General features: G+C 36.7%; 1 protein-coding gene across 36 annotated transcripts in view; it reads right to left on the bottom strand.

Annotated features, from left to right (window-relative positions):
* The window catches only part of RhoGAPp190 (Rho GTPase-activating protein 190), a 181,864-nt gene that overhangs the window by 102,753 nt on the left and 60,490 nt on the right, over window positions 1–18,621 (bottom strand). For 22 of the 36 annotated variants that reach the window (XM_069312127.1, XM_069312143.1, XM_069312139.1 and 19 more), the window contains 8 exons: window positions 18,102–18,217; window positions 10,062–10,229; window positions 9,256–9,385; window positions 8,157–8,280; window positions 4,742–4,937; window positions 4,253–4,444; window positions 3,949–4,070; window positions 3,092–3,258 (listed from right to left, as the gene is read on the bottom strand). In XM_069312127.1, the coding sequence (XP_069168228.1) occupies window positions 3,092–3,258; window positions 3,949–4,070; window positions 4,253–4,444; window positions 4,742–4,937; window positions 8,157–8,280; window positions 9,256–9,385; window positions 10,062–10,229; window positions 18,102–18,217 (1,215 nt within the window). The remainder of the gene's footprint in view (window positions 1–3,091; window positions 3,259–3,948; window positions 4,071–4,252; window positions 4,445–4,741; window positions 4,938–8,156; window positions 8,281–9,255; window positions 9,386–10,061; window positions 10,230–18,101; window positions 18,218–18,621) is intronic. The other 14 variants (XM_069312158.1, XM_069312159.1, XM_069312130.1 and 11 more) reach the window with 3 other exon arrangements.

The raw sequence follows: 18,621 nt of genomic DNA, 5'->3' as shown, positions 1-18,621 counted from the left end.
AGTTGATTCCTAAGTTTTTAAGTCGTTCCCCTTCTCTCCCATATCTATATGGGCTTATTAAAACACACAAACCGAATAATCCTGCAAGACCTATTATTAGTTCTGTTGGATCTGTGGCATATAGACTTTCCAAATGGCTTGTCCAAGTCTTGTCTCCAGTAGTAGGTTCCATTTCCAACTCACACATAACAAACAACTTGGACTTGGTTAACAAGTTGTCTAGTTTGAAATTAAATTATGATTTTAAACTTGTGAGTTTTGATGTGACGGCTCTGTTCACTAGGGTTCCTGTTGATGATCTGTTGTCATTCTTACGGGATCTACTCCCAAGGTATAATTTAACTTTGCCTACTAACACCATTATTGAACTTATAAAATTGTGCATTAAAGATAATTATTTCAGCTTTAATGATTCATTTTATAAACAAACATTTGGCATGGCGATGGGTAATCCCCTCTCCCCTGTTTTGAGCAATCTGTACATGGAATGTTTCGAAACAAATATCCTTTCCAGGATTTTACCCTTAAATTTGCTTTGGTACAGGTACGTTGACGATATTTTGTGCCTGTGGCCGGTTAATCATGACGAAACTGATTTTCTCAATCAAATCAATTCGCTGGTTCCGTCAATTAAATTCACAATTGAGAACGAAGTGAATGGTGTTCTGCCTTTTTTAGACATCATGATTCATAGAATTGGTAGAAGTTTCAAATTCAATGTGTATAGGAAACCTACCAATGTGTGCTCGTATGTACATTTCTATTCAAATCATCATGTTCAGGTCAAGCGGGCAGTTTTTTCTGGTATGTTTCTCAGAGCACTGAGAGTTTGTAGTCCGGAATTTTTCGATGAAGAAATAGCAAATATATTTGAAATTGGGAAGAAGTTAAAATACCCAAAATCGATCTTGGATCTTGCGTTTGGTCAAGCAAAAAGGACTTTCTACAAACAGACTACTAAGTCGAAACCAGAACTGAAAAATTTGTTGGTATTACCATATTCTGAGGGTCTAGTAAATCTTGCCCCAGCCCTGAAGAACCTTAATATTAATCTAGTGTTCAAAAATGATAATACAGTCAAGTCCATGTTAATTAAGAACTCGCCCTCGTCTGTAGCAGGTTGTGTGTATTCCATTCCTTGTAATGAGTGTGCATGTGTTTACATCGGCCAGACAGGTAAATCTCTTTCCTCGCGTTTAAAACAGCATTCATACGCTATTCGTACAGCCCAGCAATCCAGTGCATTGTATTTACATTCCAGTTTATGTAATCATTCTATCGACTTCACAGGGGCAAAATGTATTGTTAAAAGTAAGGATTTTGTTGAACGAAACGTGATCGAGTCTGCTCTGATCAAACATTGTAACAACAGCCTTAATGTGAGCCCCGGTATGTACAAGTTGGATCCCTATTTAAGCCTCAATATAGCACGTCAAAACAATATAGCAATCATTTAAACACGTATGGCACTTGGAGATATTCATAGGAGCTGCCTTGTATGGGCCAATAGGCCTTCTGCAGTTACCTTCTTTCTTATAATTCCTTTCCTCCACTTATTTTTGGTGGTCAGGTGATCTGCCCAGGCGGATATAAAGGTCTGATCAGCAATCTTATCTTCATTCTACTTTGCTCTGATGAAGGCGAATTAGCCGAAAACGCGTTAAGCAGTTTCTATTTTTCATATGTGGTTATTCTGCATACTTGGATCAGTGTTTTTGTGATCATTGTTGCATATATATATATATATATATATATATATATATATATATATATATATATATATATATATATATATATATATATATATATATATATATGTCGTACCTAGTAGCCAGAACTCATTTCTCAGCCTACCATGCAAGGCCCGATTTGCCTAATAAGCCAAGTTTTCATGAATTAATTGTTTTTCGACTACCTAACCTACCTAACCTGACCTAACCTAACTTTTTCGGTTACCTAACCTAACCTAACCTATAGAGATAGGTTAGGTTAGGTAGGGATGGTTAGGTTCGGTCATATATCTACGTTAATTTTAACTCTAATAAAAAAAAGTGAGCTCATTTTTTTTTATTTGAGTTAAAATTAACGTAGATATATGACCGAAACTAACCAACCCTACCTAACCTAACCTAACCTATCTTTATAGGTTAGGTTAGGTTAGGTTAGGTAGCCGAAAAAGTTAGGTTAGGTTAGGTTAGGTAGGTTTGGTAGTCGAAAAAATATTAATTCATGAAAACTTGGCTTATTAGGCAAATCGGGCCTTGCATAGTAGGCTGAGAAGTGCGTTCTGGCTACTAGGTACGACATATATATATATATATAGTATATAGTAGCCAGAACACTGTTCTTGGCCTACTATGCAAGACCCAATTTGCCTAATAAGCCAAGTTTTCAGGAGTTTCAATATTTTTCAAATTTTTTTCTTATGAAATGATAAAGCTATTCATTTCATTATGTATGAACCATTTTTTTTAAATTTGAGTTAAAACTAACGTAGATATATGACCGAACCTAACCAACCTTACCTAAACTAACGAAACTAAATCAGTAACTCATGTTTTTAATATAATTTATGAATAATATTGAAAATAAACCAAATGGAAACAATTTATTGAAAATAAAGAAAATCACTCGGCCTATTAGGCAAATCGGGCCTTGCATTGTAGGCTGAGAAGTGCATTCTGGCTACTAGGTACGACATTTCATATCATATCATATCATATTATATCATATTATATCATATTATATATATATATATATATAAAGCCTCTATATATATATATATTATAAAGCCTCTCCTAAAAATTATTGTCTTAACAGTTTTAGCACCTTATTCAGTGTGTGCAGAGTTGAAAATGGTTAAAATCTCTGTTGTAGATGCTGACCCTTCTTGACTGTTTATCCATTCATTCACCCACTACAACAGCCATACACCCACACACACACACACCTACACTATTCCTTTCATCGTCTTGCCTACCCTATACCAATTAAGATAATCACATGTACCCTGCCTCTATCATGATAAATATCCCATAAGAAAAAAATTTCACCAAGAAACAAATTCCGTATACGAAATGGTTTTACTCACCTGGATAGGAAGATTGGGAATGTTTGCAGAGAAAGCCCTGAGTGTGGCCAAAGAAGCCTTGCGCTTTGTTGAGTAAACAAGAATAAAACCGTGCACCAAATCTTCTCGAAATGCATTGGCACCGTGGTACGATGACACTATGACCTCCACACGACGCTTGCAGTCATCTGAAATTTCTCACATATCAACTAAGATTTTATAAAAATCTGGCTAGAGGCCATTTTAAGAACAAAAATTACAGCTAATGTAATTCATCAGTGGAAACCAAAAGTAAATTTACCTCTAGAATTTTAAAGGGAAGGCTCGGATATTAATCCAGCACACAGGCAATGCTTGTATCAGAATAACTTAAAATTACAATTACACCTGACTTCATCTTTAAAAAAAAATCACATTAACAAGGGCAATTATTTGCATTTTTTTTAATGTACCAATATTTTGAGAAGTTAATATCTTTTGATGAATACCATTTCATACGCGTTATCTTTTCTTGAAAAAAGGTTTCATGAAAACTCTTTCTCGAACATTTGACGAGAACAATAACGTAGCTAAAGACACGACGACGAAACAACACATTACAAGATGAAGAAACGATGAGGTTTAGGTCTGTCCTGGACCATTTTCAAGTTGTGTGTTAGTCCAGGATGGACTGAAACGTCATTTCTTCCCCTTCTCATGTATGGTTTGATCATCATTTGATGAAAATTTCCATATACTAGTTACTAATGGATAAAACAAATGTTTACAAGTATTCAACTAAAGTATACTTTCACTCAACCAGAAAGTTAATATAACATGATGTTCACTTTATGAACCAATAAAGAAAAATACAGAATTAAGTTTTAATTTTCACTCACCTAGGAATGTTTGTAGCGAGATGGATTGTTCTCCAGTCACCACACACCACTGGTGACTAAGCAGTGGACTAAGTACATTCTCCACTGAGTATGGATCTCCACACAACATACACATAATAATTCTGAAAATGCAGAGCAGAGATCAGATTTTTAATATACTGTACAGAGCCATATTCAAAGACTTATAACCAAATTCTAACATTTTTCTTTAAGAGCCTTTTCTTATTTTAATTGAAGTTAATAAGATTTAACATTCCATGTGGCGATTGTGACAATTTCTTAAATTGGCGTCCTAATTTCTCACCTTATATCTGGCTGAGTGTCCCGAGGCAAAACGGCCGAATTAAAGATGTTGAGAGAGTTATTGCGATGCTGGATATTGGTGATGAGGGAGCGTAAGGCCTTGGTCACCAGACTACTGTCAAACCTACGCCCCTCACCACCGCCCACACTTGGTCCAACGTCCATAAAGGTGCATTGCAAGCTGCCAGGGGGACTGTGTTTTAGGATAATATTAGATTTAGCTATTAAAACTTTATTCTAAAGCAGGTAACAAAAATGCTTATTGATGACCGACATTTTGCAAATGTCAAGCAGACTAAACTTTAAATGCAAGCTCAAATTAACAAACATATAACAAAAAAATCTTACACACATTAATTAAAAAAAAAAAAGCATGATTTGCAAAAGCTAAAATATATATACACAAAAATAGCAACAGTGCTAGACAGCAAAAACAGTTTAGCTAGACATATCCATATTACAATCTTCAACTAAATTAATGCTTCCGTACCTATCGGCTAAGTTTGCCCCTTCATCGTGCAGGTGCTGCGAGGCATTGTGGTCGAGGTCAGGATCGGGAGCGAATAGGACGGTGATGGGAGGCGTCGGAGTTGACTCCTCCCTTTCTAGTTGAGTCAGTAATGACTTTTCTAACGACTCTCTTACGTACTCCAGTGATGCTTCATTGCTGTACGCGCACACAACACCTGAAAACAAATTCAACGGCATCATAAGCTTCCATAATTTACAAGAGAACCAGATTCCAGCTGAAGTACAGGAGACTAATATGTACAAAGCAGTGCATTAATAGAAGGGCAGACTAAAGATCCTTCACTCCTCTTATGATACTTCACGTGCTCCATCTATACATAGTGCTAGAGATATATAACAATTTCAAAAATATAAAAATAATGAAAAATAACTTACACATGTAAATAATGAAAGTTATTTACAAATATACAATAGCATTTATGCTATTTCTATAAGTATAATAATGGTAAAAAGGTAATGCAAAGGTTTCTAAATAATGTAATCAATTATAATGATAATAATAATAATAAATACTATAATAATTATAATAATTATTATAATAATTAAACAATTATAATAATAATAATTATAATAATTTATAATAAATTAGACCTTCCAATAAAATGAAGAGAATGAGAATGTTAACACTTTCGCGCTCTCGGCACTCAAAAAAAAACAATACCCCAGATGCTTTCGGCACTTCACGCGCCTACGCGGTAAGACAACAAAGTGTACACTCTTTTGACTGTCCTGACAATAATTGAAGGCGCACGTATTTAAATTTGGTATCACTGTGTTCGCAATGAAATTGTCTATAAGAGCATACCTATAAAATGCCGTCCAAGCATAAGGAGTATCAACACCAAATAAAAAACTATGCAGATCACTCGCCGAGAGCGCCAAACAGCAACAAAATGTTTCCACTCTCTTAATGGTTGCGAAGCCTACAGTTGTCCTACATCGCTAATTTTGGTATCATTGGAATCGCAATAAAATTCTCTACACGGACATATGCATATGAATGTTTAATATAGGTAATTGCCCACCCGCAAGAGTGTGTGAAGTGGAGAGTAGTTAGCCGTGAGCGCACTGGCGTAAACACGGGGGAAATCATGCTTGGAAAGTTTATACGTTTCCTGACCCTACTTTTCTATGTACGTATTTCTTTTTTATACCAATGTGTTCGCAATAAAATTTTCTATAAGATGAACTGTATAACATTTGTACAAAGCATGTGTAAGAGAAGCGCCAAATATAGAACCACGTCGCTCAGTATGCGTTCGCGGCAGAAACGAACGCATTGTTTTCGTTCATTTGATGTTTGTCATGTTTATACTTGTTGAAACATTTTATAATTTGTATGACAGTGATCGCAGTAAAATTCCCTACACAGACATATACATAACACACACAAATATTACCCACGTGTTGGATATATCAACGGCTAAAGGGAACCCACTGCCACACGCTCGCCACACCCCCAAACATACTTTGTGTATTTTTTTTTTTACTCATAGAAGTTTATGTGATATAATATTCATTCTGGTACCAAAACATTCGCAAATAAATTCCCTAGAAAACAAAAGTATCCCCATCCATTTCGGTTAAAAAATGGAATTTATAGAAATATTTTTTCGATGGACGAGAAAACTCGGCTGTTATGCGGAATCGTAAGAGAAAACGGCGACGAGTTATCTCTAATCTAAAGCGCGAAAGTGTTAAGACACTTTAACTAACTGAACACTGAAAAGAAGAAGAATAGACAAATGGAAAACTATAGATACAGTGAAACTTACTGGAAATAGCAGTGCAACTTCTATTGAAGAATGTATATACAGCATCTACTTCAGGTCAATATGAAGTGTTATTTAGACAGAGTTGCTCTCATAAAATATTTATATTAAGCATGCAGTTATCAACATTTCATTACAGAGGATACATGCATTTTGTAGCTACTTTGCATAACTGAAATAACCAAATGTTAAAACATTCATAAGAACATTCACTTGGCACTACTCAAACAATACTTACTAGGAAACGCAACCTAAATATTAACTTAATTCTCAATATGAGGTTACCAATTTAAACCTCCTCAATTTACATTTCCTTGGCAAAAATAAGAACAGAACAAAGTGTCCTTATTGAGAATATATGGAGCAGAGGGACGGTGGAGTAAACACTGCGAGCAAACCACACACACTAGAACATGAAGGGACGACGACAATTTTTCGGTCCATCCTGGACCATTCTCAATTCGATTTTGCACTTGAGAATGGTCCAGGACGGACCGAAACATCGTCGTCCCTTCACTTTCTAGTGTGTGGTTTGGTCAACATATTTCAGAGTCACGTTATTGTGACTCCTTGTCTGCAAACACTGTGAAGACAGACCAGTGGCTTGCAAGAGCCATGCTAGTAGTGGCCTTCATAGTCCTTATCAACCACTCTCTCACCTTGTTTATCACATTAATACCTGCACTTAATACTAAACAGTACCAGATGCAGAAGAGATGGAGACTAACAAATAAAAATGTTATATCAGGAAATCAACCTGGAAATAACCAACCACAGGTCAGAGAACTGCTTAGTTTGTGACAAATTTTTGCTCAACAAGCAGATTACATAGCCAACTGTGAATGAAAATACTGTTGACCTCATCTTCACACACAACCAATAAATAATCAGGGACATTAATATTTCAGATACAATAAACTCAGATCACAAGGTCACTGAAGTGCAAACTAACATGAATGCTCACAGTAAGTCCAAAAAGATCACCAAGCAAGAGAAGTTATTCAATAAATTAAATTTTAATAAGAAGAGGATTGACTGGGAAAAAGTTAATATAGAACTTGCAAGCATCCAATAGAATACTGTCTTAAGTAACAAAACACTCCACACAAGGAACAGAACAAATGACTGCCAAATTATACAAAAGTCTACTTGAAGCATGTTCCTTTGCAGGTCAGAAAGAGGATCAAGTTAGAAAGAGTGCAAGCAACTCTTCCATTCTTATAATTGCATGCTATTAGGCACATAAATAGAAATGCGTAATACAGTACTACTGTATAACAAAATAAGGTTGCAAATACAGTAATCACACATTCAGGCTAATGAAGCAAAGATGATCCTTGACATAATGAGTAAGTGATAATAATAGTGTCTATGTGCTCTGCTGTTATTGTAATATTCTTATATAATTAATGTACTGTAAGGTTATATGCCAATGTTCCCAATTATTTAATTACGTTCCCAATTATTCCCAATTATGCACAACCATTTATGAATAAAGCCTTTGATTTGATTTGAAATACTCAAGATTATCATACAACATTATATTTCCATACTTATGTATGGATACAAAGAAAGGTGAAGGAAACATTGGTAATTACTCACCATGAGGAGTAAATTCAGGCGTCTTGAAGGAGTTTTGAGGAAGAGAAACATCTCCATCTATACTTCGGTAGTCTAATGAGAATATCTGATTGTCCAACTCGAACTCATCATCTTCACACACAGACTGCAAATGTTGTTGCCACTAATCGGATAAGTATGTATTTATAAAACACTAAATTATGCAACTGACAAGAATTTCCTGAATATTTATGTATAAAAAATGTTCAAGTAGTTGTGGAAACAATGTACCTGTCAAACATATACAGCACCATAGAACAAACCTTTAGCAAGAGTAATAATGTTAATGTTTCTCTGAAAGGCAAGCAAAACTTAATGAAAAAAAAATGAAATTTTAACTACCTCTTCAGGCCAAATTTGTTACATAATTTACACTTAACTTGATTATCTTGATTCTCATTCTCAATTGACTTGAGAATGGTTCAGGAAGGACCGAAACGTCGTCGTCCCTTCACTTTCTAGTGTGTGGTCTGGTCAACGCTCATCAGTTGCTGACACTTGACCAAGCAGTGCCACCCGATATAATAAGCACATCACTAACTCTAACCAAAACACTGCAATTATCAGAATCCTGCTCACTAAATCCTGAATAATTTTGAACATGTTCATTTCCTAATGGAACATGAGATTTCATTGGATGATGCAATGTGGACCTGCGGGCCACTCCAAGCAGCAGCCTGTAAGATGTCACCAGAGACATCTTAATGAGCAACACTGAAATAATCGACAGGTATAACGACAACAGAAGACTGGACATCAGCGAGGTGCTACACATCAAAAAGTCAAGACCAGCCATCAACAATCAGTTAACACATAATTACATCCTACCCACTTCAAGACCCCAAGCCAACGCAGAGACAGGATCCAATGGCCCTGCCATAAACACAAGCAACCTCAAGAACATAAGATACTTACGTTGATACATGTAATACCCTATCAATATCTCCTATGTTATCCACTTGTTCTGTACTACTTCCTCCAAAGAGAATATAAGCCTGTGCAAAAGCATCATAAATTATTCTTTGAGAATTTAAGAAGTGTAAGGACATGATAGGTAAGGGTAAAGACAATGAACACTCACCCGAATAACATTTTGGAGGTCCTCGGCCAGACCCTGGTTGCCCAACAAGACAAGATTAACTTGAGGGTCAGAGCGCACACCATAGTCTACATTTTTACTGCTCCATGTGCCTGAACCTGGCCGACTATTACTGAAAATGCAAAAATATAATTATTTTACGAGTTCTACATATGTATTACTTATTTTATTACAATTATTTTGCTGATCACGTTCATGAACCAATAAACTATTAGAGAAAAATAAAATTGAATTTGCAATAAGTGAAAAATTACAAAGACAAGAAAATCAACAAATTATGACGAAGGTCTATAGGAAAAAGCATCCTGCCATCCCAACTCTCCTGTCTTTAGTCTATGGGGATTTTCAATATATATTTTTACTTAAATCTATCTTTTTTATACTTTGTGAAAAATGTATTGTTATATCTTAGTCCAATTGGTTTAAAACTGGTATATAACAAAGTTACTTTAACTGATCAGTTTCATCATGACTCGACACCTCTGTAGTCATTTGTTCCTATACCTATATTTCAACTTTAATCATAACAATAATAAAGGTAAAGTTTTTATCACATTCTTATTTCCAACATTTTTTTACTGATTTTCTTTTTTTTTGCCTTTATTATTTTACTGAGATATTCACAAGCAGTTTATGTATTCTTACAATAACAAGTAATTTGTAACCTACCAACACTCCACAATATAAACAATAGTTTCAACAAACCAAATGAGCATACAGTCTTAATAGTACATTATGTATTGTGCATTACATGCCATCTCAGTCACTAACAAACATCTAAGACATACCTGGCTGCTTTATTGGCTATAATTTTCTCAATGAGGCAGTCCATGCAGTTGGGGAACGACGGACAGTGTTCTTTCTTGGGGCAATGGACAAAGCCTAAATGCTGAAGCAGCAATAAGGTTCGTTCACTTTCTAACCTGTCCAATGCTTTATATCTGCAATAAGATAAGCTTAATTCACTCTCTAACCTGTCCTAGGATTTGTGTATATTAAGCCAACCTTAATTCACTCTAAGTTATCTAAAATATTGTGCATACATTTCTTTACTTATGTGACCTATGCAAAGATTTCCATATATTAATAAATTTCAGTGATAAAGATATTTCTAGTAAAAATTCAATAAACCGTTTAAAAATATTGCATGCAGATTAAAATAACATTTACCCTCAAACTATATACATCAGAGATACAAATAAATGCAACTGGACATATTATGTCTAGTTTCTACAGCTGCGGCACCGGCCATCAACACCATTCCAGAGGCCATATAGCCAGTAGTACAAATAACAAGACCTGCAATAGTTTACGAGTATAAACAGACACTGATAGAGCTATAAAAAAAAAAGATCCCATTATAAAAGCAACATATGGAATACTTAATAGCAAACAACAGAATGAATAGTTATGAATAGTTATTATTCATAACTTGTATTAGCAACGGAATCCTTGATAAAGTAAGAACATGACCAAAGAGAGGCAACAATTATAATCTTATCCTTTATATAATGCTCTTCTAAAGACTATTTGAAGAATAGCCACTTAATATCTAACCAATGAGACCAATGAGTTTTTTTTTTTTTTTAGGAACAGGTCGCTTCCTATTTTTGGGGAGAGGAAGTATGTTAAGGTCATCGAGGTCACTCTAGCTTAAACCAATAACAGACTTTTCCCAGGATGTAACCCATAACAGCTGTCTCCTGAGAACCTACTTACTGCTAGGTAAACAGTGGCAATCAGGTGTAAGGAAATGTACCCAACTATATCACCCTGATAATCAAATTCAGGATCAATCGGTTGTCAGTCAACTGCCCACCCACCTCTTTCCTATATGATTTTAGTGACCTTGTCTTAAAACAGTAAATTAGATACAAGTGACCTTTCACATCGAAAACCAAACAGCCATATGAGTTCTTGTGTTGTTTCCATTAAGATATTTCAGTCAGGTGATGAATCAAAATAACGTGGCTGAAGAATTTGACCAGACCACACACACTAGAAGGTGAAGGGACGACGACGTTTCGGTCCGTCCTGGACCATTCTCAAGTCGATTGTGAAGTCTATTTCATTCTTACAATGGACTTGAGAATGGTCCAGGATGGACTGAAACGTCGTCGTCCCTTCACCTTCTAGTGTGTGGTCTGGTCAATATTTCAGTCATTTTGTTTTTACAGTAGTGTACTGCATTTTCTAGTTATTTGGCTACCACACTGATCACTGATACTTACTGGTCTATATTTTATTACTTTGCCTGGCCCAGCGCATGACCCCCAGCACACCCCAAGGTCGACCAAGCATTTCTTGTGAACACGCACACGCACTAAAATGTTTATACTCTTTTCATTTTTCCCACCTCAATTTTCATGCTACTTGAGATTATCTTGAGATGATTTCGGGGCTTCTTAGTGTCCCCGTGGCCCGGTCCTAGACCAGGCCTCCACCCCCAGGAAGCAGCCCATGACAGCTGACTAACACCCAGGTACCTATTTTACTGCTAGGTAACAGGGGCATAGGGTGAAAGAAACTCTGCCCATTGTTTCTCGCCGGTGCCTGGGATCGAACCCAGGACCACAGGATCACAAATCCAGCGTGCTGTCCGCTCGGCCGACCGGCTTCCTATATATTATTTCTTTCGGCTCCCTATATATTACTTCTTTCATATTGTTATCAAATTGTTTGCAATAGAATGCGCTAAAAGCATATACTGTATATGCATATAAGGTCAAAAGGCCTGGTGTGTCACCTGCATCAAACCCGAAATTAGGCATAGTGTTACCCGTGAGCGCGGGTAATACCCGCACTAAAATGTTAATATTTTTTCAGTGTTACCTCAATGTACTACGTCGTTCATTTTGGTATCAAATTGTTCGCAATAGAATACTCTAAAGGAATATATGCATATAAGATCAAAAGGTCCGCCGCACCACCCGCATCAAACCCGAAGTTAGGCCGAGCATTACCCGTGAGCCGACACTCAAATATTTATACTCTTTCCAGTCTTCTCACCTCAATTGTCATGCTATGTTGTTCATTTTGGTATCAAATTATTCACAATTAAAAAGGCATGCATTTTAAATATAGTCACACATTAATCGAACAATAAATGGAATTTTAATAAATATTTTAATTTTGGAAGCAACTGGAATCCCCGCCCAGGCTGCATACTGTATATTTATTTACAGACAATATGAGTTATTCCCTAGGCAAAGTGTTTATTAACTCTCTCTGGTGGAATTCAGTGTATTGGAGGTTTCTAAAGGTCACTGGAAGTCACTGAATGTCATCGATGGGCTTTCTCTATCATCATTTTTCTAAATTAGAACTAAGGATTCTTTTCAAATATCTACAAGATTTCCAGTTTGCAAGAATGCCTGAAAAATGAATTGTTGTGGGTTGCTAAGCTCATGAGCACATTTTATTTTGACCCAAGGTGAAATTACATGTGATCCTGCTGCCTTGCTTCTGCATTAACCAAAGAGCATAATCTTTAAATTATCTCTCAAGACATCAATGTGCGTTACATTATACTCCAAAGTCTGTAAATGTGTGTGGTGCTGTGAAATCCATGCTTTGTATAAACACATTTTGCCACTATTAATTTAAGAAAACTCACTTTTCCTTCTCGTTTCCATTAATATTTGACCCATTAAGATTAATTATACTGTTAACAAAGTAACATCTGCTATTTATGCACGGCTAACAAATATAAGAATGCCATTAAAATACCTGACCAAAGAAACCTTCAGAATCATAAACAAGACCCATGTCTGTCCAGTTCTATAGTTTGCAGCTCTAGCATGAAACCAACACCTAGTAAAAGTTAAGGAGAAAATTGGTGTTCAAAGAACTGCGGCAGGTATTAGAGATATGAAAAATGTGCTACAAGAAAAGGGGACAAACAGCAACATGATAACAATGTACAAGATACTCAGGGGACTATAAAGAGTGAATAATTTTCTCTGGGTGAGGGATAAGAGACCTAGGGGGGCACAGTTTGTAGCTGGGAAACACAGATGAGCCAGAGAAATGCAAGGAAATACTAATAATCAGTGAGTGGTAAACAACTGGAATGAGCTTAATAAACCAAGTGGTAGAAGTAACCATTATTCACAACTTCATGAACAAATGTGACAGGACTGAAAAAACACAAGATATAAATTCCCCCAAAAAAGCTAGAAGGTGCGGTTCTAGAGCTAGAGCTCCCTCCCTTTAGATACAACTAAACAAGTACACAACTAGGTAAGCTATTGTTTCTCTTCTTACTTAAGAATTTCAAGTTACAGTACAAAGAGGGGTTTGAAATAGTGAACAGAAACCTGTCGTAAAAAATACAGAAACTAAGACAAGAGAGTAAGAAATCCTTATTGGGAATATGTAATAAAGATTAAGAACAAACCTTGCAGCTCCAGCTATGAAGGTCCACAGACACATGACGTGACACAACTATTAAAAATCAAACCCAAAATTACAATAAAAAAAAAAGATACACAAAGCTATATCTGTAACATAAACCCTTATATGAACAACTAAAACAAAGTAAAGGGTATTCATCAAAAGGATTCACACTTCATATAAAAGTTGACAAAATTATCCAAAGAATAACCATATAAAGGTAATTCTGACTGCAACTACTGTATACACAAAACTTTCCGTTATCATTAGACAAACAAAACTGTCGATAATAAAGGATTCTTCATCCAGATTCTCTATACAGAATTGGAAATATTGTATAGTCAACCATGCACTTTCTAAATACCACTTTCTTAGATAAACCCATGTAGCAAATTTCTCATTTTACTATTTTATCTGAATGAATATGGCTGATTAAACTGTGAGCAGAACTCAAGGATTATAAGATGCCTAGTTTCCTCACCAGCCATCCTAGACATAATAAGTGCACCTTTTACACACTTGACCCACGTAAGTACAGTATACACACACTGCATTGTGAGGAATGTGCACCCACATGCTCATTTCCACTGTATTCCTGGGTTAAAAAAATGTTGGAACATCTTTGCATCAAGCCAAGAACAAACTACAGAGATAATATAGAAGACTGATAATGAGAGCCTGAGGAGCTGTATGTGTAGTAAGTATGAAGTGAGCAAAGCAATTCTCACTGATATTTTGAAGGCTAAAGATATTATCTTTGAATATTATTCTTGAAATAAAAAACAAGCGTTGAATGTAATGAAACACCAATTTCTGGGTGCGCCCGGAGGCTACCTGAAGCTAGCTTACTAATTAAATGCCACACTACTTGGAGTTATCAGTCGCAGAGTTCTTGTAGCCTACCGGAGACCATGAGCCAGAACCTGGCCCCCTCACAGAGGCACAGGAAGCAATTGCGCATGAACACGCACTTTACCTGTAAAGTTTATCATCTTGCTCTCGACCAGGAAAGGCACCCAGAAATGTAGGCAAATCAAAACAGACTACTGCCTAGTTGAAAAATGCAACCTAAATGAAATCTTTTCCTCAAAAGAGCAAAAGAACTCCCCCATTAAAGAAAACAAACAAGCAAAACTTTGTCCAACTAGCCCCAATTCGTTAGCTTCATGAGCTCCCCCCCCCCCCCTTCGCTTGCGGAATGGGGCGTAAGTGACATCAACCCTAAATGCAAGCTGAAGTGGCTCCACCAGTGCCGCACGATAAGAAACAACAGTATTCGGCATGATATGACAATCCAGAAAAAAGCCAAGAGAGAGAAGACAAAACAACCTTGTCGGACACCACAGAAACCCGACAAAGAATAAGAAAATGGTAGAAAGCCCTCCAAGAAAACTCATACTGTCCCATAGAAGAAGACAGCAGGTGGGACACCACCAAACTAGCCACCTGATCGCCTTACAAATGGCGAAATACACGCGTCAGAATGACCAGATAAGTATGGCGGAAGTGAAGACCAAACCAGCGAGGTAACTCACCCGTCCTCGCTGCTGAGGAAGGTTGACCCGCGGGAAAACGCCCAGGTTCGGACACCGAGGAAATAGCACCTGAAACCAAGGATGAACAAGCAGCACCTAAAACCAAAGCTGGGCCGGCTACCATGGGGCCAGGAGAATCACTCTCCTACAGTAGGATTCCAACCGAGCCAGAGCCCAAAACAACAGCTGGACCGGGAAAAATGATACAGGAACACCCACCATGACCAGCCCTGCCAAAAAGTGTTCACCGCTAGGGCGTTGCAATTGGGGAACGGCGCTACGTACAGAGGAAGACTGACCCCAGGCACATCAGTCAAGAACCGACTGGTGGTGACCGACTCACCCAGGCCAGCTCCCCCTCCCCCCAGGAGGGTAGATGGAGGGAACAAGCAGGGGCTAGTAGTAGGACAATGTTTTGCTTGTTTTTTTTTTAAGGAGGAGTTCTTTTGCTCTTTTGAGGGTGTAGGTCACATTTTTCAACCAGGCAGTAGTCTGTTTTGATCCGCCTACCTTTCTGGGTGCTTACCTGGTTGATGGCAAGATGATAAACTTTACATGTAAAGTGTTCGTGTGCCATTGCTCCCTGCACCTCTGTGAGGGGGCCAGGTTCTGGCTCATGGTATCCAGGATGGCTACAAGAACTCTGCAACTGCTGACTCCAAGTAGTGTGGCACTTTATAAGTAAGCCAGCCTTAGGGAGCTGATGGGGCTTCCCAACAGAAATACTTGTCATACACAATACAGAATGAAGGCAGTGAGGAAAAGTATGATGTGTATAATTGGTACAGGCAGGAACATGAGGTAATGACAACACAAACCTTAACAGAATGGCTGCTCATAGAGGAGGCAAGGGAATTTCACATCAATGTATATTATTGAGCACTAACTGAATACTAATGGATAGCTAAGAAACTGTAAAAACTACCATGATATTATGAACTGAATATAACAATGAACAGGGAGAAGCAGTCAGCTGGTGCAGACGAGTTTGTGGCTAGACTATTAAGTAATCCTACTTCAGAAAAGTCCTCTAAAAGCCACCATATAAACTTTCTAGAGTAACAACAACATTCTTTAACAACTACAAGGAACAGTACATGGATATTGGCACGTACACTTAAATTTTAAGTACTGAGCTGTATTTTAATTTGTATTGAAAACTGGAGAATGCACAAGCCAGTTTTCAGACACCAGTTTCTCAGATGGTCACTGTACCATAATGTCCGAGAAAGTGGATGGTTGACTATACAGGAAAATGGTCAAATTTGTATAATACTGTATAACAAGGGTAACTAGATGACCAAAAAAAAAGAGAGGAATAGAGATACCAAAATAAGAATGAGAGGATGAAAATGTAACAATTGGTGTACTGTATTACTTTCTTAATCCACACGACAAGAAGCTTTCAACATCAGGTGGCCAAGATTACTCAACTACCATAAAGATGTACCTGATAAGCAGGGACGAAGTAGGTATGCAGAACTGCGGGCTGCGCATAGCAACAGCCTGGAAGATCGGAAGACCAGCCAGGAAGCTTGGGCACAGCCCGAGCTGCAGAGGTAAAGAAGAATCCCAAAATCATCAAATTTAACCATTATATATAGCAGTGCAAGTTACACGTGATGAACCCCATACAGGTAGTCATTTCCACAGAATCAAACACCAAGGCATCCTCAATAAGTCTCAATCCTTTCTTAAACATCTGGTAAAATGTCACCATTTTATTTCCGAATGGCAAAATTGTTATTTCGTTTAACAAGGAACTACCAGAAATAGTAGCACTCAAACTTTCAAAATATGGTAAAAAGTCAAATGAAGTAGCTGAGCGAACAGTAGGATATTGCTAGTAACTATATACTCAGAGCTGTTGACTATCTAGTCAAGGCCCACTTTAAACGTCTCCATGATAGGAAACTCCCACCTTGTGAGTGAAGAAAATACGCATTTTAGATTTTTAAATCTTGAAAACCATCAAACTACAAATATCCAAAAACAAGTCAAGAAGGTAAATACCCAATCTTCTCAAAGAAAAGCAAACACTCGTCTAATAGCGAATGTTGCAGCAGACTCAATAAGGAAACAAAACTTTGATGTGTTCTCTTTTCTGCACTGAAAGAAAGGATGATATTAAATCTGAAAACAAAGTTATGGAGTTCTCTACAATGTAGTACTTAGGAAGGATGAAGGACAGAAATACACACAAAAAAAAACAGTAATAGTTGCAAGGTTACAATGTCAAAAATGCAAATTTTATTAAAAGAGGCAGATCATTTAGATATGGTATATAAGAAAATCTTCAGCAGAAAAACTGGACAAATATGAAAGAGTCATCTTTTGTGATAGCTAAGAGGTAGAATAAAGACAAGACATACACAAGGAAGAAAATAAACTACTAATGCCAATATATCAATCATGGAGTATACAATACCGTAAGCGCAAAGAGCTACTGTATCTATAATCACGTTTATCTACACTCTTTGACCTACCATTTCCCATAGTTCAAAACTGTATACCTTAGTGGCAAGAATGCATAAGGAAACATATTATAGCATTGCTGCTAATATTAAGGAAAGCAGTGCTTAAGTTACCAAACCCAAAGTGAACTACTGTACTATATAAGAAATTTATGCTATGTATGCTATTCTTTACACAATGGAAATCAAATTACAATTAAGTATTTTATAAACCTAATATCGATGATGTTATTCTATTTATAATGCCAAGGTAAAAGCAATTACAGTTCAATACTTACAGGAATAAAAGCAAACAAAAACCTACATACACAATGGAACAAACTCAATATAACAACGTCATGTAAAACCCTAAAATGTAATTAAGTTGACCTACAGATACACTGCCAGTTCAAACCTAAGCCTTGAGCTCAGTAACTGCCCTCACCTGCTGTCTTCCTGTAACGTCTGAGTTATTTCTCGGATGTCCTCCTGAGTGATGGTGCCGGTGGGGGCAATGCTTTTAACGTGATAAAATAGTTCTGCTTGCTCCAGTAGCAGCTCCTGTAAGACACAAATACCGGCATTCTAAAAATCCCAAAAATATATAATAAAATATAATATTATAATACTGTACCTGCATCATCATAATAATAATAATAAAATAATATAAAAATATATAAATATTCGTTGTGAAAAATATCAGAATTAATCTAATTTATTTGCATTGCTAACACTTTGATACAGTATATACTTACTGAAAAGCATTTTAGTCATTTGGAATAAATTTTTACAAACATACTTCTTTTATAGTACAGGTCTTTTTATTAATTTACATTCACATTAAAATGCAGTATCTACTTTCAGAGCTTTCCCATTCAGTTCTTGATAATGGCAAGATCCTATTGACTTGTGGTTAGACTCTCACACAGTCATGGAAGGTTGATAGTATACAGCCAGAGAGCTCA

Source organism: Procambarus clarkii, chromosome 71 (genome assembly GCF_040958095.1).
Source record: "Procambarus clarkii isolate CNS0578487 chromosome 71, FALCON_Pclarkii_2.0, whole genome shotgun sequence".
In the NCBI taxonomy this organism is placed as follows: Eukaryota; Metazoa; Arthropoda; class Malacostraca; order Decapoda; family Cambaridae; genus Procambarus; species Procambarus clarkii.
Note: the sequence above shows the minus strand (reverse complement) of the source record. Positions and strands in the feature narration are given on the sequence as shown.